The 24,268-nt window shown below is 50.9% G+C and overlaps 1 protein-coding gene across 3 annotated transcripts in view; it reads left to right on the forward strand.

Annotated features, from left to right (window-relative positions):
• The first annotated feature begins 2,353 nt into the window (after positions 1–2,353).
• The window catches only part of TOM1 (target of myb1 membrane trafficking protein), a 29,548-nt gene continuing 7,633 nt past the window's right edge, over positions 2,354–24,268 (forward strand). For 2 of the 3 annotated variants that reach the window (XM_073324878.1, XM_073324888.1), the window contains exons 1-11: positions 2,354–2,474; positions 15,572–15,656; positions 17,148–17,226; positions 17,995–18,144; positions 18,486–18,620; positions 18,988–19,134; positions 20,161–20,277; positions 20,834–20,967; positions 21,813–21,846; positions 22,491–22,599; positions 23,038–23,158. In XM_073324878.1, the coding sequence (XP_073180979.1) occupies positions 2,423–2,474; positions 15,572–15,656; positions 17,148–17,226; positions 17,995–18,144; positions 18,486–18,620; positions 18,988–19,134; positions 20,161–20,277; positions 20,834–20,967; positions 21,813–21,846; positions 22,491–22,599; positions 23,038–23,158 (1,163 nt within the window). In that variant the 5' untranslated portion in view covers positions 2,354–2,422. Of the gene's footprint in view, positions 2,475–2,827; positions 2,967–15,571; positions 15,657–17,147; positions 17,227–17,994; positions 18,145–18,485; positions 18,621–18,987; positions 19,135–20,160; positions 20,278–20,833; positions 20,968–21,812; positions 21,847–22,490; positions 22,600–23,037; positions 23,159–24,268 lie in introns of those variants that run through there. The other variant, XM_073324897.1, reaches the window with a different exon arrangement.

Consider the following 24,268-nt stretch of genomic DNA (forward strand, 5'->3'; position numbering starts at 1 on the left):
GCGGGAAAAGACTTATGTACTGAAGGTGGTTGTCAGTTCCTCCTACCATCATGCATAAAACAGAAACAAACAGTAAAACTAAAAGATGAAGCACTTAGAACTGTTCTGCGTATGTTAAGTGCTGCAGGCTATGTTCTAGTTCACCACTCGCACTCACAACACAGCAAATGTAAACTTTGGAGCTGGGGTTGGCCAATTTAAAAGACCGCTCAGGTAGAAAGAGGGGTCCTAAACTCCCCAGCACAAGTCCCATAGCAAAGGAAGCAGTTTCGTCCATCACTCTTCAGCAGCCTCCACCCATGTCACCAGAGCCCACAGAAGTAATAAGCCTGGCTTGATTCAGAGGCAGTAGAATCCAAACTACTAGGTCTGTTTTAAAAATAGATATGACACATACACAGGGTGCTATTGTGAGTTCATAATCTGCATGGATTAATAAATCAGTACATTCAGGCTTTTGGAGTAACATACTATGTTAAAACAATAAATTGCATTTGATTACTGTCGCTCCAAAAAGGTGTTTTGATTCTAAGACATTTTATGGATGGTATTTGCTCCAAAAATACTTATTGGTGACTTTCAAATGGTTCCCTTCTATGGAATAATTACTACAGAGACATATTCTTTAGTATCCAGTACCCTTGTTGTCAGGAATAACAAATGAGGCTGGTATTTTGATTGGCACATCTATTAAAGTCTTGTTTTTTGGTTGAGTACCACCAGTGTGCTGGACTTAGTAGGAAGACTAGGCCCTCTTGCCTGAAATTTTCCATTTTAGGTCATTAGGGTGAATCAATTCCTGTTAGGGAATTCCCACTCTTTCCCCTTGTTCCCACACTGATACCCCCTAGAAGCAACATCACCCTTAGATCTGTGTATCCAGACAGAAATTGCACTGGTTTAATTTAAATCAGTTCAGTTAAACTGGTGCATCTGTTGTATGTGAACTCTCTTGTATAGGTTTCAGTTATATTGGTTTAGCATGCATTTGTAAATTTATTGACAAGCCAAAATGCAATACACCAGGTTTAATCTGATAGTGTCCACACACAAAGTTGCACCAGTTTCACTGACTCAGTATAAAATTAGCCCTGTAGATAAACAAATATAAGTTTTAGGTAGATCAGGCCTTTGTGTGATTGTGGAGTCTCTGAAGTCCCAAGACTTAGGAAAAGTAAACACAATTTCAAAATATTTAACTGTACCACTTAAAAATCTTTCCTGAAAGCCTCTAGTTGTAGGTTGGTGCAGGTTAACCCTTCAGCATGCTGACAGAACTCTTCAGTCTAATTTCCTCTACCAGCACACCTTTCATCTGCAGATTTCAAAAATATTAGGCAAATATGGGTATGATTCCATTTGGTAAATAGGAAAACCCAGGGGGCAGACTTGAAGTGATCTGACCAAGATTAAATGGGCAGTCAGTGTCAAAGCTCACACTAGCACTCCTGACTCCCATACTGCTCTAACCACCAGACCACATTTCCCACTGCCTGAAGTGAGGACAATTTCTGAGATGAAAAACAATCAGCATATCAGGTCAGGATGTAGGTGACTATTTTTGTTCACTCATGAGAGCACCTGCTTCGGCAGGGGGTGGACAGCACTGAGGTACCCCAGGCAGAGGAGACAGGCAGCTGTGAATTTAATAGGCATGTCGCAGGGCTATGATAAAAGCCCTTGCAATTTACTTTGGCAGGATCCAGAATTCTTTGGGGGCATTGTAATGTGATAACATGACCTTGGGTTCATTGTTGCCCCATGTTATGCCTTACCTTGAAAATAAGCGCGAGCCCTTGCCTGGCTGCAGTAACGTGGGGGAGGAGCAAGTGCATCCCTTGCATAGGAGACTGCTGCTCTGCTCTAATCCATGTGCCACACAGCGCTGGGGACAGAGGCCTAGTCTAGTCCTTCGGATGTGGGGAAAGAATGGGGGAGTGAGGTCTTTGTGGGTGCGGGTGAAGGATCAGGTCTGGGGGGTAGGTGGCGCTCAGGTCTGAGGGCAAAGAAAGGACAGGTCTTGTGGGTTGGTCAGTAGAGGGCTGGGGGGCAGAGGGGCTGCTGGGGGGATGGGAGAAGGAAGGAGCGGGGCGCAGCGCGGTCCTTCACCTTCCCAGTGGATATTTCACAGGCCCCTTGTGACCCTGCAGCACGATGACATGTTCTGTGACATCACACTGTGAGGTCACGGGCATGGCTGTGTGACGTCACTGTGGTGGCGAGCGCTACAGGCCCTCCCCTTCACTCAGCGACTCCCAGCGCTCTCCCCCGCGGCCACGCCCTCGAAGAACAGAAGGCCGCTTGCTTTCGTCACGCGTGGGCGGGGCTACGAGACACACCCCGTCCTGAGCCGAGGGGGGGAGGTCACGTGACGGGCGCCCGCGCTGTCAGCTGATTACTGGGCTGTGCTGCGGCGGCGGCGATGGAGTTTCTCCTGGGCAGCCCCTTCAGCTCCCCCGTGGGGCAGCGCATCGGTGAGTCCCTCAGCCCCCCCTTACCCCACGTCCCGGCCGCTCGGACTCCGCCGCCAACTCAGCCCCCTCCTCTGGGAAGCAGCGACAGCAGCTGGGTGCTGGGTAGGCGCGAGCGGCTGGGCGAGTCCTACGGCCTCAAGGCGGGATTGACACGGTTCTGGCCAATAAGGAGGCGAGGCTCATTTGTTTGACTGGCACCAGCGGCCAATAGGGAGCGGGCGGGGAGGCGGGCCCTGGGGGGGCTCCCCTTCCAGCCAATCCCCGTGCGCGGGGGTCTCGGAATTTTTCTTATTTAAAGGGCCCCGGTGGCGAGAGCCACGTCTCCTGCGAGGGGGCGGGGCTGGGAGCGGGTGTCCGGCCTCACAGCTCTCTGAGGCCGCCTATTGGCCGGGGCGGCGGCGGCGGCGGCGACCCTCCAGGAACAAACCTGGCGCCTCCCGCTGCTGGGCGCGCCCGAGAAGCAGCTCACCGGAGCCGGGCGCCCTCGCCTCGGTAGGGGTGGTAGGTGCCTGTAGAGGAAGGGAACCGCAGGAACAGCCCATAGGCGCTCGCTGTCGGGAGGGGAGCTGTAATATCTGCTCCCTGCCCTTGGAGCCGCCCAGCCCGACCGGTGCAATTATTGGGGCCCCAGCTAGTTTTGGGGGGAAGGACACATGCCCGTGGCAGCTTCACAGCCAGCCCTACAGGGCAAGGGTTGTGCATGCGTCTCTAAGTTTATGGCACTGTAATACATTGTAAGGAGAGTGATCACTGTAGATAAGCTGTTGCCAGCAGGAGAGTGGGGTGGGGGGAGGTATTTTTTCATGCTTTGTGTGTATAAAAAGATCTACACTTTCCACAGTATGCATCCGATGAAGTGAGCTGTAGCTCACGAAAGCTCATGCTCAAATAAATTGGTTAGTCTCTAAGGTGCCACAAGTCCTCCTGTTCTTTTTGCGAATACAGACTAACACGGCTGCTACTCTGAAACCTGTAATAACTGTATGCACCTGGCCCTGCCATAGGCTAATTCCTTACTTGGCTCCTCACACCCTCCATCTTCTCGTGGCGTTATCCTTCTCGCCCCTGCCACAGGCCACAAGACCCGTGATCAGTCTTGATAGAAATCTGTGGGAAGCTTTGGCAAAATCTGTGGAATTTCTAACAGGGAAGTCTTGTTTGTATTTGCTAATCTGTTTAACTGAGCTCTCTTAATTAGGGCATCTTCCCTAGCTGAAGAATAGGCTCGTTCAGTGTAAACATGTTATGTTTTAGTACTATATTGATTTCTACTCATTGAGTTAGTTATTAGTCGGAGTTTTTTTAGGATTGGGGCCTTTTCTATAGCACCAGGTATTTCCCCATGCTTTACAGATACGGCAGGGAATGTGTCTTCATCTATCAAGTTTTTAGAAAGGCAGGATATCTTAGACGTACATCACCTCTAAGAACTTGAGAATAAATAGCGTCCAATCCAAGACCTTGCAAATCTTGGAAGAACAGCATTCCTCTTAGTCTGTGGCTGAGTTTAACGAAAGGAAGAGAGGAAACTAATATAAAGATGAAAAAAACTAAGGGTAGAACAAGAAATTGGAAAATTGTTTTAGAGAGAAAGTGCAAGAAAGGACTGGAGCAACAAAGCAGGGAGGGATACACAGTAAGTTTTTTTTTTTTTTTTTTAAGTGTTTAACAAAGTTTTCTTTAAAAATATGTATAAAGACTGCCTGCTTGTGTCGTGTAATATTTTTTCAATTTTTCAGGGAAATCTTGTGTCCCTGGGAACTAGGCCTATCCTTGGTTTCTGGTCCTTTCCTTGTTTGCCTGTCAGTTCCACAGTGTTTTGTTTCAGACTTTTCAACCTTCTGCAGACTTTCTTTGACAGCCTGAAGGAAGTTACTCACTAATTGAACCCGTGATACTGATGACAGGCTGTTTAAGCACGTTTGCCACAGGAATCCCTGTGGCTATGCCACCACCACCAAGCCTCTGTCATGTCAGAGACCTACATTCCTCTCACCCATGGGTAGCAGCCGTGTTAGTCTATATTTGCAAAAAGAAAAGGAGTCCTTGTGGCACCTTAGAGACTAACAAATTTATTTGAGCATAAGCTTTCGTGAGCTACAGCTCACTTCATCGGATGCATAAAGTGGAAAATACAGTGAGGAGATTTATATACACACAGACCATGAAAAAATGGGTGTTTATCATACACATTGTAAGGAGAGTGATCACTTAAGATGAGCTATTACCAGCAGGAGAGTGGGGTGGGGGGAGAGAAAACCTTTTGAAGTGATAATCAAGGTAGGCCATTTCCAGCACGTTTCCAGGAGTTAACAAGAAGGTCTGAGGCACAGTGGGGGGGAGGAATAAACAAGGGGAAATAGTTTTACTTTGTATAATGACTCAACCACTCCCAGTCTCTATTCAAGTCTCTATCCTGTGGGGAGGCATAGAGGAGTGTAGTATTTAAGGAAGATGATAAATAGGAATAGCTAATTTTAGAGGTGGGGTGGGGTGGCAAAGGCCAGGGAGATATGAGGCCGTCCGTTGTGATGTACAGAGGTGAACAAAATATAATACACCAGAAACACCCTCTAAACACCCACCATTGAAAGGAAAGAAGTGAAACCAATGCAGCATCCCCTCCCCACCTCCTAGAGGTCCCTCCATCCCAGCTCCATGGACTTGGGGCTTGCAGTTTCAGGGGGTGAGAGAGAAGAGAATCGGAGAGCAGCCGTTCTCTTCAGCATGCCCCCCCTCAGAACCACACAGGTACCTGAAAGCTAATGCTGCTGTGATAAGCATTAACACCGCTTCAGGGCCTGCACCCCTTGGAAGAGCCCAGCACAGAACAGGTATTTGCAGTACAGCTTAGGAAACCGTGCTGCCTGATGGAAGGGGAGCAGGGGAAGAAGTGTAAAGGCCCAACTGCCCACGGGTTTGGAGCAGCATGTCTCTGTGGATCCTCAGCCTGGACATGGTTTTGAACCACACTCCCTCCCCTCTCTCTAAAGTGGAAACCCCTCCCTTTGAGGGAAGAATGTAGATAGAGTTTGAATTGTGGAGACTTTCCTGAGCTTGTATCTCCTCCCATAGGTTTCTTCACAGGAGGGGAAAGCATAGATCTTGATAGGGAGATTTTGTACAGGATTCTGAGTTGGACAGGAAGCCAGGGAGAACTTGGCTGGAGGGTGCATTGTCTCTGATGTCACTTTCTGCTGGATCTCCATGGTCATGATCCCATGAAATGCTGAGCACTCTCCACTCGAACTGAAGTCAGTGGGAGTTGAGTGCTCAGCCCTTTGCAAAACTTTTTAAAACTAGACTGAACAAAGCACTACAGGGAATGTTGGCAAAAGGCATAAGGATGAATTGGAGGAGGCTCTGGAGGGGATTATAGACTCTGACTTGTTACTGGAGAGCCTTTCAGAATATAGATGAAGAGAGGAGTTTCTGGGTGGTGGCTGACTTGTGAGGGGTTCTTCAATGCTGAAGAGAGGGAGGAAGGAGACAGAGGTCTTGGAGGCTGATTGATCTCTTCTGTCTCTAGCTTCTCCAGTACTCTGACTTGTTTGCCACATGACATCTTGCTGCCACAGGAATGGTTGTATGAGATCACAAATCCAGAACCGTGCTCTCCCCAGCAGGATTGGGAAGGAAGAGGAGAGAGACTGACAAATTAATAAAGTCCCTAGGTCCAATTCAGTCTTGGAATGAGCAGATGCACCTCCACTGTACTACTTATGCCAGGTCTGGAATTGACTCCCATCTTTAGAACACAAATAGCTTTGATAACTTAGTCACAATAAGCAGGAAAATTTTAAAGAGCAGGCGGGGAAAAAAAAGTGAGATTCAGTTCTTTGCTCATATATGCCTGGGCATTGGAGCTGCTGTTTGAGGGAAAAGAGGAGATGATTTGGGTTTGAAGCATGCCAGAATTCCCAGCAGCCTGGATTAACCTGACCAGCCCATAGAGCAATATGGTTCCACAAGGTTCAGTGGTTCCTCAACATCTGGAGCTAGATTAACTGCCAAAATTAAATGGCTCTGAAGTTTCTATGGGGCGGACGTGCAGTCAGCTTGGAATGTGCTATTGCCAATCAGATTCCAGCTCTTGGGAATGCCATAGGATATTCTCTGATGACCTCTGCAATTTGGAATGTTGAGTGGCCAATCGTATTCACAAAAAGAACAGGAGTACTTGTGGCACCTTAGAGACTAACAAATTTATTTGAGCATGAGCTTTCGTGAGCTACAGCTCACTTCATCGGATGCATGCAGTGGAAAATAAAGTGGGGAGATTTGTATACAGAGAGAACATGAAATAATGGGTGTTACCATACACACTGTAAGGAGAGTGATCAGGTAAGGTGAGCTATTACCAGCAGGAGAGCAGGGGGGGGAAATCTTTTTGTAGTGATAATCAAGGTGGGCCATTTCCAGCAGTTGACAAGAACGTCTGAGGAACAGTGGGGGGAATAAACATGGGCAATAGTTTTACTTTGTATAATGACCCATCCACTCCCAGTCTTTATTCAAGCCTAATTTAATGGTGTCCAGTTTGCAAATTAATTCCAGTTCAGCAGTCTCTCTTTGGAGTCTGTTTTTGAAGTTCTTTTGTGGAAGAATTGCCACTTTTAGGTCTGTAATCGAGTGACCAAAGAAATTGAAGTGTTCTCCGACTGGTTTCTGAATGTTCTAATTCTTGACATCTGATTTGCGTCCATTTATTCTTTTACGTAGAGACTGTCCAGTTTGGCCAATGTACATGGCAGAGGGGCATTGCTGGCACATGATGGCATATCTCACATTGGTAGATGTGCAGGTGAATGAGCCTCTAATTTTGTGGCTGATGTGATTAGGCCTTATGATGGTGTCCCCTGAATAGATATGTGGACACAGTTGGCAACGGGCTTTGTTGCAAGGATAGGTTCCTGGGTTAGTGGTTCTGTTGTGTGGTGTGTGGTTGCCTATAAATCTCCCCACTGTATTTTCCACTGAATGCATCCTGTGAAGTGAGCTGTAGCTCACGGAAGCTTATGCTCAAATAAATGTGTTAGTCTCTAAGGTGCCACAAGTACTCCTTTTCTGTTTGCGAATACAGACTAACACGGCTGCTACTCTGAAACCAATCGTATTCAGGCTCTTGTGCCTCCTGCCTTAGGAATCTATCGCTGTTCTGTGCAGTACTCGGGCTCGCAGGCATCAGATTTCATGAGGTGCAGACAGCTCATGTACTAATTACAGCTCATGAAACAGGGCCCTGCTTTTTGATCCTTCATGTGAGCAATAACAGACTTTGTTTTCCGCCAAAGCTCCAACAAAGCAGTAAAGTCCAGGATTTCCTGTCTCGGAGAAAACTCCGTCGTCTCGTATTGAGCTCAGATAGTCCGTTATTGCATAGGAGCCAGAAGGATTATAAGGGAAATAACTCCAGCTGTCTCAAAGAGCAGCCTGGATGTGCAATGCTGAGAACAGGTGTTTTAAAATGGTCCATCATGAGATAATAGAAGTTAGAGGCAGAAAAGGCCTGTTAGATCATAGAATCATAGAATATCAGGGTTGGAAGGGACCCCAGAAGGTCATCTAGTCCAACCCCCTGCTCAAAGCAGGACCAATTCCCAGTTAAATCATCCCAGCCAGGGCTTTGTCAAGCCTGACCTTAAAAACCTCTAAGGAAGGAGATTCTACCATCTCCCTAGGTAACTCATTCCAGTGTTTCACCACCCTTTTAGTGAAAAAGTTTTTCCTAATATCCAATCTAAACCTCCCCCACTGCAACTTGAGACCATTACTCCTCGTTCTGTCATCTGCTACCATTGAGAACAGTCTAGAGCCATCCTCTTTGGAACCCCCTTTCAGGTAGTTGAAAGCAGCTATCAAATCCCCCCTCATTCTTCTCTTCTGCAGGCTAAACAATCCCAGCTCACTCAGCCTCTCCTCATAAGTCATGTGTTCCAGTCCCCTAATCATTTTTGTTGCCCTTCGCTGGACTCTCTCCAATTTATCCACATCCTTCTTGAAGTGTGGGGCCCAAAACTGGACACAGTACTCCAGATGAGGCCTCACCAATGTCGAATAGAGGGGAACGATCACGTCCCTCGATCTGCTCGCTATGCCCCTACTTATACATCCCAAAATGCCATTGGCCTTCTTGGCAACAAGGGCACACTGCTGACTCATATCCAGCTTCTCGTCCACTGTCACCCCTAGGTCCTTTTCCGCAGAACTGCTGCCTAGCCATTCGGTCCCTAGTCTGTAGCTGTGCATTGGGTTCTTCCGTTCTGAGTGCAGGACCCTGCACTTATCCTTATTGAACCTCATCAGATTCCTTTTGGCCCAATCTTCCAATTGGTCTAGGTCCTTCTGTATCCTATCCCTCCCCTCCAGCGTATCTACCACTCCTCCCAGTTTAGTATCCTCCGCAAATTTGCTGAGAGTGCAATCCACACCATCCTCCAGATCATTTATGAAGATATTGAATAAAACCGGCCCCAGGACCGACCCTTGGGGCACTCCACTTGATACCGGCTGCCAACTAGACATGGAGCCATTGATCACTACCCGTTGAGCCCGACAATCTAGCCAGCTTTCTACTCACCTTATAGTGCATTCATCCAGCCCATACTTCCTTAACTTGGTGACAAGAATACTATGGGAGACCGTGTCAAAAGCTTTGCTAAAGTCAAAAAACAATACATCCACTGCTTTCCCTTCATCCACAGAACCAGTAATCTCATCATAAAAGGCGATTAGATTAGTCAGGCATGACCTTCCCTTGGTGAATCCATGCTGGCTGTTCCTGATCACTTTCCTCTCATGCAAGTGCTTCAGGATTGATTCTTTGAGGACCTGCTCCATGATTTTTCCAGGGACTGAGGTGAGGCTGACTGGCCTGTAGTTCCCAGGATCTTCCTTCTTCCCTTTTTTAAAGATTGGCACTACATTAGCCTTTTTCCAGTCATCCGGGACTTCCCCGGTTCACCACGAGTTTTCAAAGATAATGGCCAGTGGCTCTGCAATCACAGCCGCCAATTCCTTCAGCACTCTTGGATGCAACTCGTCCGGCCCCATGGACTTGTGCACGTCCAGCTTTTCTAAATAGTCCCTAACCACCTCTATCTCCACAGAGGGCTGGCCATCTCTTCTGCATTTTGTGATGCCCAGCGCAGCAGTCTGGGAGCTGACCTTGTTAGTGAAAACAGAGGCAAAAAAAGCATTGAGTACATTAGCTTTTTCCACATCCTCTGTCACTAGGTTGCCTCCCTCATTCAGTAAGGGGCCCACACATTCCTTGGCTTTCTTCTTGTTGCCAACATACCTGAAGAAACCCTTCTTGTTACTCTTGACATCTCTGGCTAGCTGCAGCTCCAGGTGCGATTTGGCCCTCCTGATAACATTCCTACATGCCCGAGCAATATTTTTATACTCTTCCCTGGTCATATGTCCAACCTTCCACTTCTTGTAAGCTTCTTTTTTATGTTTAAGATCCGCTAGGATTTCACCATTAAGCCAAGCTGGTCGCCTGCCATATTTACTATTCTTTCGACTCATCGGGATGGTTTGTCCCTGTAACCTCAACAGGGATTCCTTGAAATACAGCCAGCTCTCCTGGACTCCTTTCCCCTTCAAGTTAGTCCCCCAGGGGATCCTGGCCATCCGTTCCCTGAGGGAGTCGAAGTCTGCTTTCCTGAAGTCCAGGGTCCGTATCCTGCTGCTTACCTTTCTTCCCTGCGTCAGGATCCTGAACTCAACCAACTCATGGTCACTGCCTCCCAGATTCCCATCCACTTTTGCTTCCCCCACTAATTCTACCCGGTTTGTGAGCAGCAGGTCAAGAAAAGCGCCCCCCCTAGTTGGCTCCTCTAGCACTTGTGCCAGGAAATTGTCCCCTACGCTTTCCAAAAACTTCCTGGATTGTCTATGCACCGCTGTATTGCTCTCCCAGCAGATATCAGGAAAATTAAAGTCACCCATGAGAATCAGGGCATGCGATCTAGTAGCTTCCGTGAGCTGCCGGAAGAAAGCCTCATCCACCTCATCCCCCTGGTCCGGTGGTGTATAGCAGACTCCCACCACTACATCACTCTTGTTGCACACACTTCTAAACTTAATCCAGAGACACTCAGGTTTTTCTGCAGTTTTGTACCGGAGCTCTGAGCAGTCATACTGCTCCCTTACATACAGTGCTACTCCCCCACCTTTTCTGCCCTGCCTGTCCTTCCTGAACAGTTTATAACCATCCATGACAGTACTCCAGTCATGTGAGTTATCCCACCAAGTCTCTGTTATTCCGATCACGTCATAGTTCCTTGACATCACCAGGACCTCCAGTTCTCCCTGCTTGTTTCCAAGGCTTTGTGCATTTGTATATAAGCACTTGAGATAACCTGTTGATCGCCCCTCATTCCCAGTATGAGGCAGGAGCCCTCCCCTCACAGACATTCCTGCCTGTGCTTCCTCCCGGTATCCCGCTTTCCCACTTACCTCAGGGCTTTGGTCTCCTTCCCCCGGTGAACCTAGTTTAAAGCCCTCCTCACTAGGTTAGCCAGCCTGCTGGCAAAGATGCTCTTCCCTCTCTTCGTAAGATGGAGCCCGTCTCTACCCAGCACTCCTCCTTCATGGAACACCATCCCATGGTCAAAGAAACCAAAGCCTTCTCTCCGACACCACCTGCGTAGCCATTCGTTGACTTCCACGATTCGACGCTCCCTACCTAGGCCTTTTCCTTCCACGGGGAGGATGGACGAGAACACCACTTGCGCCTCCAACTCCTTTATCCTTCTTCCTAGAGCCACATAGTCCACAGTGATCCGCTCAAGGTCATTCTTGGCAGTATCATTGGTGCCCACGTGGAGAAGCAGGAAGGGGTAGTGATCCGAGGGCTTGATGAGTCTCGGCAGTCTCTCCGTCACATCGCGAATCTTAGCCCCTGGCAAGCAGCAGACTTCTCGGTTTTCCCGGTCAGGGCGGCAGATAGATGACTCAGTCCCCCGGAGGAGAGAGTCCCCGACCACCACCACCCGCCTTCTCCTCTTGGGAGTGGTGGTCGTGGAACCCCCAACCTCAGGACAGCGCATCTCATGCCTTCCAACCAGCGGAGCCTCCTTCTGCTTTCTCGCCCCAGACATATCATCTGGTCCACTCTCCGCAACGGTACCTGTGGAGAGAACATGAAAGCGGTTAGTTACCTGTGTCTGTGTTACTGGAACCCGGACATTCCGCTTACCTCTTCTGGAGGTCACATGTTGCCAAGCTTCTTCACTGGCCTCTTGGCTCCTCTGTGCAACCTGCTCTATATCTGTAGAGCTTTGTGCCCCTAGAAGCCTATCCTGAGTTTCGTCCAGGAAATCCTCAGTTTCCCGTATGCAACGCAGGGTTGTTATCTGTTGCTCCAGACCTTCAATCTTCTCTTCCAATATGGAGACCAGCTTGCACTTTGTACAGACAAAGTCGCTTCTGTCCTGTGGAAGAAAGACAAAAGAAGATCTAAAAGAAGATCAGCTAGTCCAGCCCCTACACTGTTTAGGGTTGTTCCTGGTGCTTTGTTTTTGGATCTGTTTCACAATCATACTCATATCTTTCCATGCACCCAAATTAGGGTTGGCAACTGACTCCATCCCCCACTCCTTCTGTCACTTGGTCTCCTACACCTAGGGTGACCAGATGTCCTGATTTTATAGGGACAGTCCAGATTTTTGGTCTTTTTCTTATATAGGCTCCTATTGCCCCTCCCCCACCCCCATCCTGATTTTTCACATTGCCTGTCTGGTCATCCTACCCACGCCCTCACTCACTCACTTTCTCATTTTCACTGGGCTGGGGCAGGGGGTTGGGGTGCGGGAGTGGGTGAGGGCTCCGGCTGGGGCTGCGGGTTCCAGGTTGGGGCCAGAAATGAGCGGTTCAGGGTGTGGGAGGGGGCTCTGGGCTGGGGCAGGGGGTTGGGGTGTGGGCTGTGGGCTGGGGCCAGAGATGAGGGATTTGGGTGCAGTAGGGGGCTGGGGGTGGAGCCTAGGGGTTCGGAGTGTAGAAGGGGGCTCTGGGCTGAGGCAGGGGGTTGGGGTATGGGAGGAGGTACGGGCTCTGGGCTGGGGCTGCGGGTTCCAGGGTGGGGCCAGAAATGAGGGGTTCAGGGTGCGGGAGGGGGCTCCAGGCTAGGGCACAGGGTTGGAGTGCAGGGGTGTGGGGGTGGGCTCCATGATGGAGTTTGGATGCTGGATGGGGCTCCAAGCTGTGGCAGGGGGTTGGGGTATGGGAGGGGGTGCAAGGATTGGGCTCCCGGTGATGTTTACCTTGGGGGGCTCCCCAGAGTGGCGACATGTCCCTTGCCTCCTAGGCGGAGGGGCCGGGCGGCTTTGCATGATGCACGCTGCCTCTGCCCGCAGGCGCCATCTCCACTGCTCCTATTGGCCATGGTTCCTGGCCAATAGGAGTTGCAGAACCGGCACTCAGGGCAGGGGCAGTGTGCGGAGCCTCCCTGGTCACCCCTGCACCTAGGAGCTGAGGGACATGTTGCCAGGATGCGCACGGAACCAGGTAAGGAGCCTGCCAGCCCCGCCAACTGGATTTTTAACTGACTGGAACCGGCAGGTTCCCTTTTCAACCGGATGTTCCAGTCAAAAACTGGACACTTGGCAACCCTAACCTAAATACTGCTCTCTACTCTGATTTTTTTTTTTTTTTTTGAGTGTGCATTGCATTTTTAGCAGGTGCACCACCTGTCATTGGCCACAGCCAGATAGGATGGCTGAATCAGTGAACCCTGGTGCATTCTTTTGTGGCCATTTGTGTACATATATGTCACCTATTTGGAATCCTCTCTTTCTGGTAGGTGAACAGCCAGCCAGAGGAGTGTATGCAGCTTGTTTGCATTCCTTTCTGAAACGTAAATACCCTCCCAGACCTTGAAAGGATCTCTTTGCATGGGGGTGATACAGCTCACTGTGTGAAATCAGGCCTAGGAAAGTGGGGGGAGGGTGCCTGCAGAGGCTATTCAGGGTTGAGGGACTCTTGCATCCAAAGGAAGCCAGGATGGTTGTGAGCAGCTTTCTTTCCACCCCCACCCTCCAGTTTCTCTTGTTGCTGAAGATTGTCCAGCAGCCCCATCCATTGCTGCCTCTTCTCCTGTGCACAAGTGAGGTGGCTCCCTTTCTCCATCCACGTGTGATTGGGTTTTTTTGTGAGGTGGGAGAATGGTGTGCTTGTGTACACGCCCTTTTCAGTAGAGTGTGCATGGTGTTACTTGTGCCCTTCGATGCAGGTGGACTGGTAACAGACAGTGTGGCAGAGTATGCAGCTGTCTTGGATTTTGTGCTGAGGTTTATAATGGGCAGGATGTACCCACCGGAGTACTGGGGAAGGGGGGAAAGGGGATATCTCAAAGACCAGCATTTTAAAACTTATTTATTGAGGTAAAAAGGGTCACCTGATCTGCCCGGAGCCTTCAGGGTACAGCAGTGGGGCAGGAGGAATCCACGAGCCAGACCTTTCCAGTGCTGCATTAAAGGGAGCAGATTGCTGGGCAATTGCCTGCCTAGATTTCTAATCTCTGAGGGATGCATAGCCATATACACAATGAAGGTAGCCATGGGCTGCATTGCAGAGTGTGTTCCCACTCCTGCATTAGTGGCATCATATCCAGAAATGCAGGGATTTTATTTTATTTCTTTATCTAGGAGTAGCAAAGACCTTCTCTAATCCTACCCCCCGCTGTCTTGTCCCTGCCCCCTTTCCAGTGCCAGCAGGGAGGGATGCATTGTAAGGGACTACAGTCTTCATCAAGACCATTAACTGTTGCTCTGATGATAGTAGAATGGTTGGGTCAGAAATGGGGAGGGAAGACAGATCTGCAGAGGTTCTGTTTCTGAAGGGGAGGGAGAGGGGCATCCACATGACTCGAAGGGCCCGATATTCCAGAGAGCTCACAATGCTGAGTGCTCAGCACTTTTGAATATCTGGCCTTTAATTAGGTGCCTAAATGGGGCTGAGCTCTTTTGAAAAACCAGGCCCAGCTTGTGGCTGCTGCACACTTGAAACTCTGTCCCTGAGCTCTTCTGAAACTCTGGCCCCGTGTGATCAGTGAGCAGTTTAGAAAATGGGATGGGGGGTTGGGAAAGATCCTCTCTGGTCCCTAGCACTTCTGTGTGTGCGGCATGCCGATCAGTTGTATTGTATTTACTTGTCTTCCCATGCCCATCCCTCAATTTCTCTATATATAGAGTCCCAGCTGCCTGTCTGCCTGGTTAGTGTTATTTTCCCCCTGCAAGCTGGCAGGATTCCTAGCCTATCCAGTCCTCTAACCAGTGGGTGCAGGGTGGGACTGAGGCTTGGCTGATTACAGGGTGGAGGCACTGGTAACTCTGAGTAATAGCAGCTTGTTGCTCAGGATTCAGCCATGAATAACATCATGGCAAATTCAGGAACTCCTAATTAAAGGAGACACAGTCAGAGTGGGACTGACATTGCCCCAACTTGGTGCTGGAACCCACTTCCCTTCATGCTCCTCACATTCTAAAGGGCCAGATGTTTTGGTTTCATGGGAAGAGAAACTTAAAAACTAAGCAGCTTTTTGTTTTTGTAGGGCCTACATAAAAACAAGGGGCGTGATTCTGCTCTCACTTAAAGCAAGAGTTAAACCAGAGAAATTGAGAGAAGGATCTGGCCCGGTGTGGTGTTGCTCCCCTTGCTGGCTGTGCAGCATTGTTCCCATTACAGTGTCACTGTATTTTGGAGTTCACTGGCCACGCCTTCCCATCTGAGCCTCTTCCCCTAAGTCTGCACCTAGTGTGAAGCTCAGTGAGGTAGTGAACAAAGTGGATGGGCAATGCTGACTTGGAGCAAAAACATTACTAACCAGTAAAGCTATTTGCAATAGTGCCACCTACTGGGCAGCAGGCTCCCCTCACCAGGCTGGGTTGGGATTTTACAGGGATATTCTGGCCACATTCCTTTTGGTTAAGATTCCTGGAGGGGCATCTTTTTGGCAGCCTGGCTCCCACCACCATGTGAGAGCAGCCTTTCATTCCTAGGTGTCCGCACTCCTCACATTTGACTACTGAGCAATAGTCAGAGGCAAACCAGGGCCATTCTTAGCCTTGTCCTGTTTTTCCTTTCCCCAGAGAAAGCTACCGATGGATCCCTGCAGAGCGAGAACTGGGCCCTCAACATGGAGATTTGTGACATCATTAACGAGACGGAGGAAGGGTAAGGGAGCTGGCCCCACTAAGCGGTGTGCACGTACGTGCTGCAACCCCAGAGTCTGCTGTGTATGCATCTCCAAAAACGCACACAGCCTGGACAGTCAGATCTCCTGGCAGCATGGGTTGGTGGGATTAAAAAGCTGGGTCACTGGACACTCCCAGGGTAAGGGCTTTGGTAGAGGGAGTTAGAGGGGCAGCCTAGCTAATGTCAGCTGCCAAAGGCCTCATTCATTATGCCCCAGAATTCCAGCATGGGGAGCAGTTTATCAAATGGGCCATCAGGTTCCCCACTTACACCCGATTCAAGCAAGTTCTCATCCCCTCTGAGGAAGCAAAGTTTAAAATTCTTTTATTCTGTTGTATTCCTTCTTTATAGCTTGCTGTTTCTCTCCCTGGGAGTTGTGCTCTCAGGTATTTTCATACACAGTAAGTCAGATCTATGCAAGGGGGTGGGAGGTCCAAGGTCCCCTCTCCCTGAGCAGCCCTAAGACAAGACATTCAGAAATCCAGGGAATGCCAGGCATGTTAACTCGGGACCCTATAAATAACCCTCAGTGGGTTTGCTGGTGAGCTCCAAAGGGGCCATTCCCTCTGGCTGCAGAGACGTCAAGAACAGTATGTAACGGGAATGATGCTACATGAAATCCAAAACGGGGGCTTCGCTGCTCCCTCTGTCCCGCCCACAGCAGCGTGGGATTGGAGCGAGAGCTCCTAGGATGGCCCAGTCTCCACTTACAAAGCTTTTTATTCTCTGAATCACCCATCTTTGTTAGCGCATCTCAGCAGCAACCTGTAGTATCTCTTCTGTTGCAGTCTTGGTGTCCTCACTGCACACACACTCCTAGCTCTCTCCTTGTCCCTCAGGCCTAGCCTGCAGTCCTCTTGCTGGTCCAGCTCTGGGCCCCAGACAGCTCAGCCAATGCACCTCAGTCCTGACCTGCAGCACCCCCTGTTACTCCCATCCCATCCCCCATAAAATGCACTTTATTCTGACCCTTCGGCACCACCTGCTATTACAGGCTTGACCACTGCCACTGTGTCTTCCCTGCATTGCAGCTGGAAGTTCATTCCATCGGTGGTGCTTTTCCTAAGGTTTCAGGATAACATCTCTGCGTAGAAGTGGAATTTCCCCCTTCTGGCACAGGATTTTGCTCTGTCCCAGCTGGTGAATCCAGGAATGTCGTGTTCCTAGCGCAGCTCCTTTTGTCTGCTCTTTCTCGCTCTCTCTGCCTCGCTCTGCACGTGGTGGATTGTCAATGGTGTCAGCACAGGTGCCCGTGGCTCCAGGAAATGTAACTTGCTAGTGTTAACGACTGCTCCCGAGGCAGAGCCACCACGGGGAGCCAGCTCACTCATTGTTGCTTTGGGCCACCGCAAAAGCCTGGGGGCAAATCGTTGGCTGATTGCAACCCTCACTGCAAGTCCCTGGAAGCTGGCAGACATATTGTTTTGTGTCTCTTCAGCCAGTGCAGCCCCCTGTGTAATCTTTCTCCAGGCCCAAAGATGCCTTCCGAGCCATAAAGAAGCGGATCGTAGGAAATAAGAACTTCCATGAGGTCATGCTGGCTTTGACAGTGAGTGGTGTGATCCCTTTCTCAGCTCCATGAACCCTGCTGTTAGGCTAGGTCCTTGGGTTGCTCTACCATTGGCCCTTGCCATCTCCAGGGGTTACCACAGTACAGCTCAATTGGTCACTGTTGGAACCAAATAAGACAGGGAGGTTATGGAGTTGTCTGTGGGAGTGGTATTCACAGTCTGGGAGTGGGGACAAGGGGCCTTGGACTAAAGTGTGGGATGGCACTGTAAAGGGAGTCTGGGATCTGGAGTCAAGAGGATGGTGCAGCGGGGACGCTTGCATCTTGGGAGCTGCAGAGTGAGTGACACCATGTGATTCCTGCTGTCTGAGTAGGGAAGGCCGGGGTTCCTGTAGGAGCCAGGGCTCCCCACGCCCGGGCATGTGGCAAATCTGGCAGGCTTTACTTCAAGTGCAATGAGGGATACCATCATGTGGGGTTTTCCTTTTAGAGCCCTGTGTACCAGCTGATCATGAAATGGCTCAGGTAAAGCCACTCCCCACCCTTCAGCTAGGAAGCTGAGCTAGCCAGCAGTTATGAGGATCCCACCAAGGTGAAGGGTCCCTCCCTCCACCCCCTCCTTCCTCCCACTTCTCACATCTCTACCGTGTGGACATTCCATCTCCAGATACCTGGAGGATGTGTGATGGAAGCGTTAACGCCTCCCCTCAAACTGAAAGGCGGGGACTCCATTCCTGCCGGTTAGAGGAGCGAGGCAAACTGGTTGGGATGGAGGGGCCTGTAACTAACGCCCCTGTGACTCTGCAGGTTCTGGAGACATGCGTTAAAAACTGTGGCCACCGCTTCCACGTTCTCGTGGCCAGCCAAGATTTTGTGGAAAGCGTCCTGGTGAGAATCATCCTCCCTAAGAACAACCCACCCACCATAGTGCATGACAAGGTGCTGACTCTCATACAGGTGAGTGAGGGACGAAAGGAGTCGGCAAGTCTGATTGCCGGGCAGGGCCCCTCTCTCTCCTGCCTCCAAGCACTTGGCAAGATGCTGGTCAGTAGGGGAGCAAGGAACCAGGGTATCCCACAATGCTGTGCTGAATAACAACTTCTAGGCCACCGGGCCTCACCCCCACAGCTCTTCCAGTTCCTGGAGCCGAGAATGGGATGTGGATCTCTGGCTCAGCAGTGCCAAGCACTGATCTCCAGAGCATGGGCCCTGACCTGGGTTATGTTGCCCTTAGGTGCTTGTGTGGAAGGGTGCATGCTTTAACTGCTCATGGTATGCACGTCTGCTTCTCTCCCCAGTCCTGGGCAGATGCGTTCCGCAGCTTACCAGACCTGACAGGCGTTGTAGCTGTCTACGAAGACCTGAGGAGGAAAGGCCTGGAGTTCCCCATGACTGACCTCGACATGCTGTCGCCCATCCACACACCGCAGAGGGTAAGGGGGGATCTCTGACGGGAGGAGATATGGCTGCTGCCATATGGGGGCTCTGGGGCTGGGGCATGGGACTGTGACTGCAGCCAGCCCACAGAGCTCACCTTAGGAGTAAGGATCTCTGATTGCAGTCTACATGTGGGGCCCTGTGTGGGTGGAAAGGGGCTGTGCCCAGAGCGCAGAAGCCATGGGAGTGGGGTGGTGAGGGGCACACAGGGGTCCTAGAAGATATGGTAAGGAGAAACAGGCAGAGCTGTTGGAAACAGACAGTGAGTTTGTATAAACATTCCTCTCTAGCAGCTGTGTCCTCTCACCTGTGAGCTGTCTGGTTCCTCTCTCTTGTGCTGTGCTTGTTCTTCTCTCTCTCTAGACTGTGTATAGCTCTGACTCTCCGTCTGAACAGAACTCGCCTGCTGGCGACTCCCCTCAGGGAGTAGACTCCATCCTGCATCCTGTCTCCTTGCCGGGGGGGCCGGGTGCCTCCAGCGATGCCCCCATCACACCCACACCAGAGCAGGTAAGCAGAACACAGGCCCAGTGCTGCTGCTGCTGCCGCCTCCCCTCACTTTGAAGCTCTTGGTCACAACACAGCTGCCCCTGGGCTCCCCCTTCCTCCGGACGGTGCTGCCACTCTAGAACGCCCTAGGGACTCAGTCACGCCAAGCTGCGATGTCACCAACACGGAGCAGTGACATCCCAAAGGAATCCGCCCAGGATGAGCTTAAAAAGGAGATGGCATCTCCTGATGCACAGCCACACAGGTGAGGAGTGGTGCGGGGACACAGATTTTACAGGAACAGGCTCCTGGCTTCCATTTCCTCAACGTCTCATCATGGCGACAGTTTGCTCAGCCAGTGCCTCATTTTCATCTCTCTTTGCCCCACTCCCAGCTGATTTTTCTCCACGTGTATGAATGACTCTCCTGGCTGTCAGCTCTGCCCGGGGAGGAAGTGTCCGGAAGCCAGTGATTCCACTCTTTTCCCTGTCCATGATCCTCCACGCTGCCATTGACTGAACATGACATCAGATTCTCACCTCCCTTCCCCTAGAAGGATGGAATTATCCAGCTTCTAGCAGACTTAGTGCCCTTGCACTAATGGGAGGTGAATTAACTGCTCTCCAAGGCTTATTAGCCACTTCTGTCACTCAGCGCAGGCTCACGCTCGGACTGAGGTTAATTTTGTTCACCTGCACTGTTCGTTTTGCAAGTGAGACTCTCTGAATGGTTGCAAAGGGGGACCTGGGTCACAACAGCAGCTTGTACCAGTGCATAAAATGCAGGAACTCAGCCTGGAGATTGAGGCCTGGCAGCAGAAGTTATTGGTGGTGGCCTGGGTTCTATCTCCAGCAAATGGAGCCCCGTGAGATGGTAACTAGAGGGCCTAGAAAATTCCCAGCTGGTAGAGCTCCTGAGACTGTAACCAAGGAGTCAGAGTCATGTCTGCCGCAGTAGCAGTTCTTTTAGCCCTTAACCCTGTAGCCTTCCTTAGCCCAGGCTGTGGGCAGTCAGATCCTGGTCAGCACTTTCCTCTTGCCTTTGCAGATTGGGAAGCTGCGCAGCGAGCTGGAAGTGGTGAACGGGAATGTGAAGGTGATGTCCGAGATGCTGACAGAGCTGATGCCCGGACAGGCTGAGCCCTCTGACCTTGAACTCCTTCAGGTAAGGAATCTCCAGCAGACGTCTGAGGCGGAGAGAGAAATACGAAGAGCTCGGCTAAGTGCTGGCTCAGTGAACTGAGTGGTGTTCACGCCCTGCAGGGAGAGAAATTGCACTTAGCTGCTAGGGGGCTGGGCATGTTATGGAGAGAATTATTTAGGGTGGGCTTTCACAGAGTATAATGAGGAGTGACAGGATGAAATTTAGAAAGGGGAAAATTTAGTCTGAACTGCAAGGAAAAGCTGCCCACCAGTGAGAGCTGTTAGGCCACGGAATAGTCTCCCAAGGTGGTTGACTGTCTATTTCTGCCTGGGAAATAGGGCATTTCTACTTAACCAGGGGCCCAGTCTTTAGCTTTCCTGAGCTGGGAGACCCAACCAGGCCAGTAACCGTAAGAGCCCCTCATGCTAGTATCCATGGGCTTGGCTTTTACCTTCTCGCTGGCAGAGACCCAATAGTCTTCGACTATTAAACCCAGAGCCCCCAATGCTGTGAACTCTCAGGCTACCCCTGTGTCCTTGGCCTGACCATTGCTGTTCCTTCTTCTCACCATGGGCAGGAACTTAACCGGACGTGTAAAGCGATGCAGCAGCGCGTGCTGGAGCTGATCCCCCGTATCCTCCACGAACAGCTAACGGAGGAGCTGCTCATCGTCAACGACAACCTCAACAACGTGTTCCTGCGCTACGAACGGTACCCCAAAGCCTCGTGCCCCCATCCTCTCCCTCCCTGCCTCTCACACAGCAGCCCAGCTCTTTCCCAAGGAACAAGCCACGGGCTCGTTCTCCCATGGCAGCTCCCATTCTGCCCCATGTACTGTCTGTGTCTTTCCGTGAATGTAACTGGCAAGGCCTATCAACCCGGGTCCGCCGTCTTCCCTCGACTCAAGAAAACACATGGTTGTCTCCACTCCAACTCGTGTTGGTTCATCTCTGTCCCTTCATGATGCTGGCCTTTGTGTAATTATTGATGGGACATAAAGAGATCTCTGCAGCACAGCCCTGAAGGGGCAGATGGGAGGAGGGATCTGCCTTTGGGCTGCACAGGAGAGCTTCAGAGCAGGCCCCCAAGCCGCGAGGCTGCTGAGTAGAACAGAGAGGGTAGATACCCAGACCTCTAGCATGGGCAGAGGCATCGGCCACTCTCCTACATTCCACCTGCCCCTCCTGTAATACTAGTAGGAGATTTGAATGAATCCTGGGAGGAAGCAAGGGGATTTCCCCCTCTCCCATCGAAAAGGAAAAGCTACTCCTGGGTCACTTGGGGTGGGAATACTTCCAGGGGGGCATTAGACCCTTTCCTGTGCCATCCGCCAGGACATGCCCCCTTTGGATTTCCTCCAGTATCTGTTACCTTGGGTCAGACTCAGGTCCCAAACAGGGGTCTCTCCTTCCTCCAGGTGTGAAGGGGCAGGCCGAGCCAGCCCTTGGAGTGAGGGGTTAAGCCAGAAGGATCAGGGTGAATAATTACTTGAAATGCTTGGAAGCCATGAAAGCTCTTGCGATAGAAAGTCGTCTCATTTCACCTCTTCCTTGCAGGTTTGAGCGGCTCCGGGCTGGCCAGCCCATTAAGGTAACTCTGAGCTCCCTTCCCGTGCAAGGTTCTGGGCATCTTGCAGATAAGAATGTACCAAAGCCTGGTTTGCATCCTCCATGCCCTGCTGTTTTTGGGTTGGGTGGAGGGAGAATCGCTGTGCCTTTCTCACAGGCTGTAAGCACTGCTCTGAAACCCAGCTGGTCTGCTGCACTGTCACGTGGGAAAATGTTTCATTCCCAATCCCAAAGTCTCGTCTAGGGCTGGCAGCAATGTGGGTGTCCAGCTTGGTCTCTCAACCTGGGGGTTGTGACCCCTAGACCGACGGCAGACAGGTGTCGGGGTAGCAACCACCACGCTTGTCTTGTATTGCTCAGCGATGGGCAGGTCCCTGCGTGGAAAAGGATCAGAGGCACCAGAATCAGCACTGCTGTGGCCTCTGAGCTAGCACCTGACCTGCTGGCATCCAGGAGAGATGGGAGGATGGTGACCTAGGGAGAATTTGCTTTGACACCATTCACAGCCCACTCCCTGCAAGGAGAAGGGGGCAGACCCTGTGGCCTAGGTCTCTTGCTGAGGAGGGCCTCCGTCTCAGATGCACGTGGTGAGGGGAACGGGCAGGGATCAGTGAGGGCTAAGCCCAGGCTTCAGGAGTAGAAAATAACTCTCCTCTCTCCCCAAAGGTCCCAATTGAGGTGGAAAACAGTTGGATCAACAAGGGGCCCAGTGCTCCTCTGATAGACAAGCCGCCCGAAGCTGCCAACAGCCTCTCCTCTCAGCTGGCTGGCATAAGTAAGTAACCAAGCAGTGGCCTCTACTGGGTGTGGAGCTCCCCAGGGAGGGGCACAGGGGCGTCAATTGGCTAATGTTTGTAGAGTGCTCTGGGGACAGGAGGCATGAGGGAAATCAGATGCATTGTTTGTAATTATTAGGGTGTGACTTAACCTGTCTTGAAGAGACATCACCCAGGAATCAGTGCAGAAAGCTGGTGAACCTGGTGCTCTTGATGGGCCCTTGTCTGAACTGCAAATGCATCCATTGAATAGCCGTAGAGATGGATTTTCCCCTGCAGCCAGTGCCCAGAAGGAGAGGAAGGGGGCCCCGAAGCAGAAGTTGAACATTTTTTAATTAGCATCAAGCTTTCAGACTAGCTCCACAAGCCTCCACGCTCTGTCTCATGGTGTGTCCCTTGTGCTGTGGATGTACCTTGCTCCCCTCTTGCCCCCGCAGATCTGGGCTCCGGCAGCGTCAGTGCGGGGCTGCAGTCCCTAGACAGCTCTGGCAAACTGGAGGAAGAGTTTGACATGTTCGCCTTGACACGGGGCAGCTCGCTGGCTGAGCAGCGCAAAGAGTGAGTGGCGGCTCCTGTTTTCTGCTCCCCTTCGTGTTCTCTGAGCGTGTTTGATTGCAGGGTACAGGGAGGAAAAGGATCACCTGTGTTGGGAGACCTGAGTTCCCAGCTGCTAATCGTTCCTGAGAGTCCTGAGGCTGAGGAGGGAGCCAGCGCTTTCCATGTACTATTGTGGGGCAGGGTTTCTGCTCTCATTGCTTTGCTCTTAGCTGTTTCCCCTAAGGCCTTTGTTATGCCCTGTCAGGGATGGGAGAAGGAATGTCTGTATGTCACTTGCCTGTTGGTCACAGAGGGGGTGGCTGGGCTGGGCAATAAGGGATGGATACATAGGACTGGAGTGATTGTGCCTCCTTGGCGCTGTCTGAATTTTTGTGTAACACAATACCCCAGGTGGGCTGGCAGCAACGGGGATTGAACTTGGGACCTCTAGATCTCAAACCATGAGCACTTAGCGGGTGGCAGTGTGACCTAGTAGATAAAGTATTGGACTAGGACTCAGGAGACTTGGTTTTTATTCCTAGCTCTGCCACTGGCCTGCTGGGTGACCTTGGGTAAGTCAATTCCCCTTTCTGTGCCTCAGTTTCCCCATCTGTAAAAGAGGAGGAGATGATGGCACTGCCCTCCTTTGTCAAGTGCTTTGAGATCCGCTGATGAAAAGCGCTGTGTAAGCACTATTGCGGCTTCAGCTAAAGAGCCCAGCTTCTGTAGCTCAGCCTCTGCCCTTGGACTAGCCACTAGAGAGCCACGGTCTTTGGTTAATCTTGGTTCTGGTGCCTGTGCTTCAAGTTTAAAACCATGAGCTCCCAGGCCCTAACCCACAAGAGCGCGTCGTGCTATCCTCTGTTCCTTACAGCAGACCGAGGGAGTCTTTAGGATTGATCCTTCCCCTGCCCAGTCTGCCTCTCACACTGCTTCTGGGAATTGAAGCTGCAGCAAAATAACTTACAGCTTTAACTGATTCATTCTTCGCAGCTTTAGCCAAGTGAGACGGAGTTTATTAACCCCTTGAGTGGAGCTGGTTGATATAGGAGCGTTGCTGATGAGGAGCAGGGCTCTGGATTAGGAATACAAATCACCCCACTAGGTGGGCCAATGCTCTGTGAAATCTCG

Source organism: Lepidochelys kempii, chromosome 1, assembly GCF_965140265.1.
Source record: "Lepidochelys kempii isolate rLepKem1 chromosome 1, rLepKem1.hap2, whole genome shotgun sequence".
Lineage (NCBI taxonomy): Eukaryota > Metazoa > Chordata > Testudines > Cheloniidae > Lepidochelys > Lepidochelys kempii.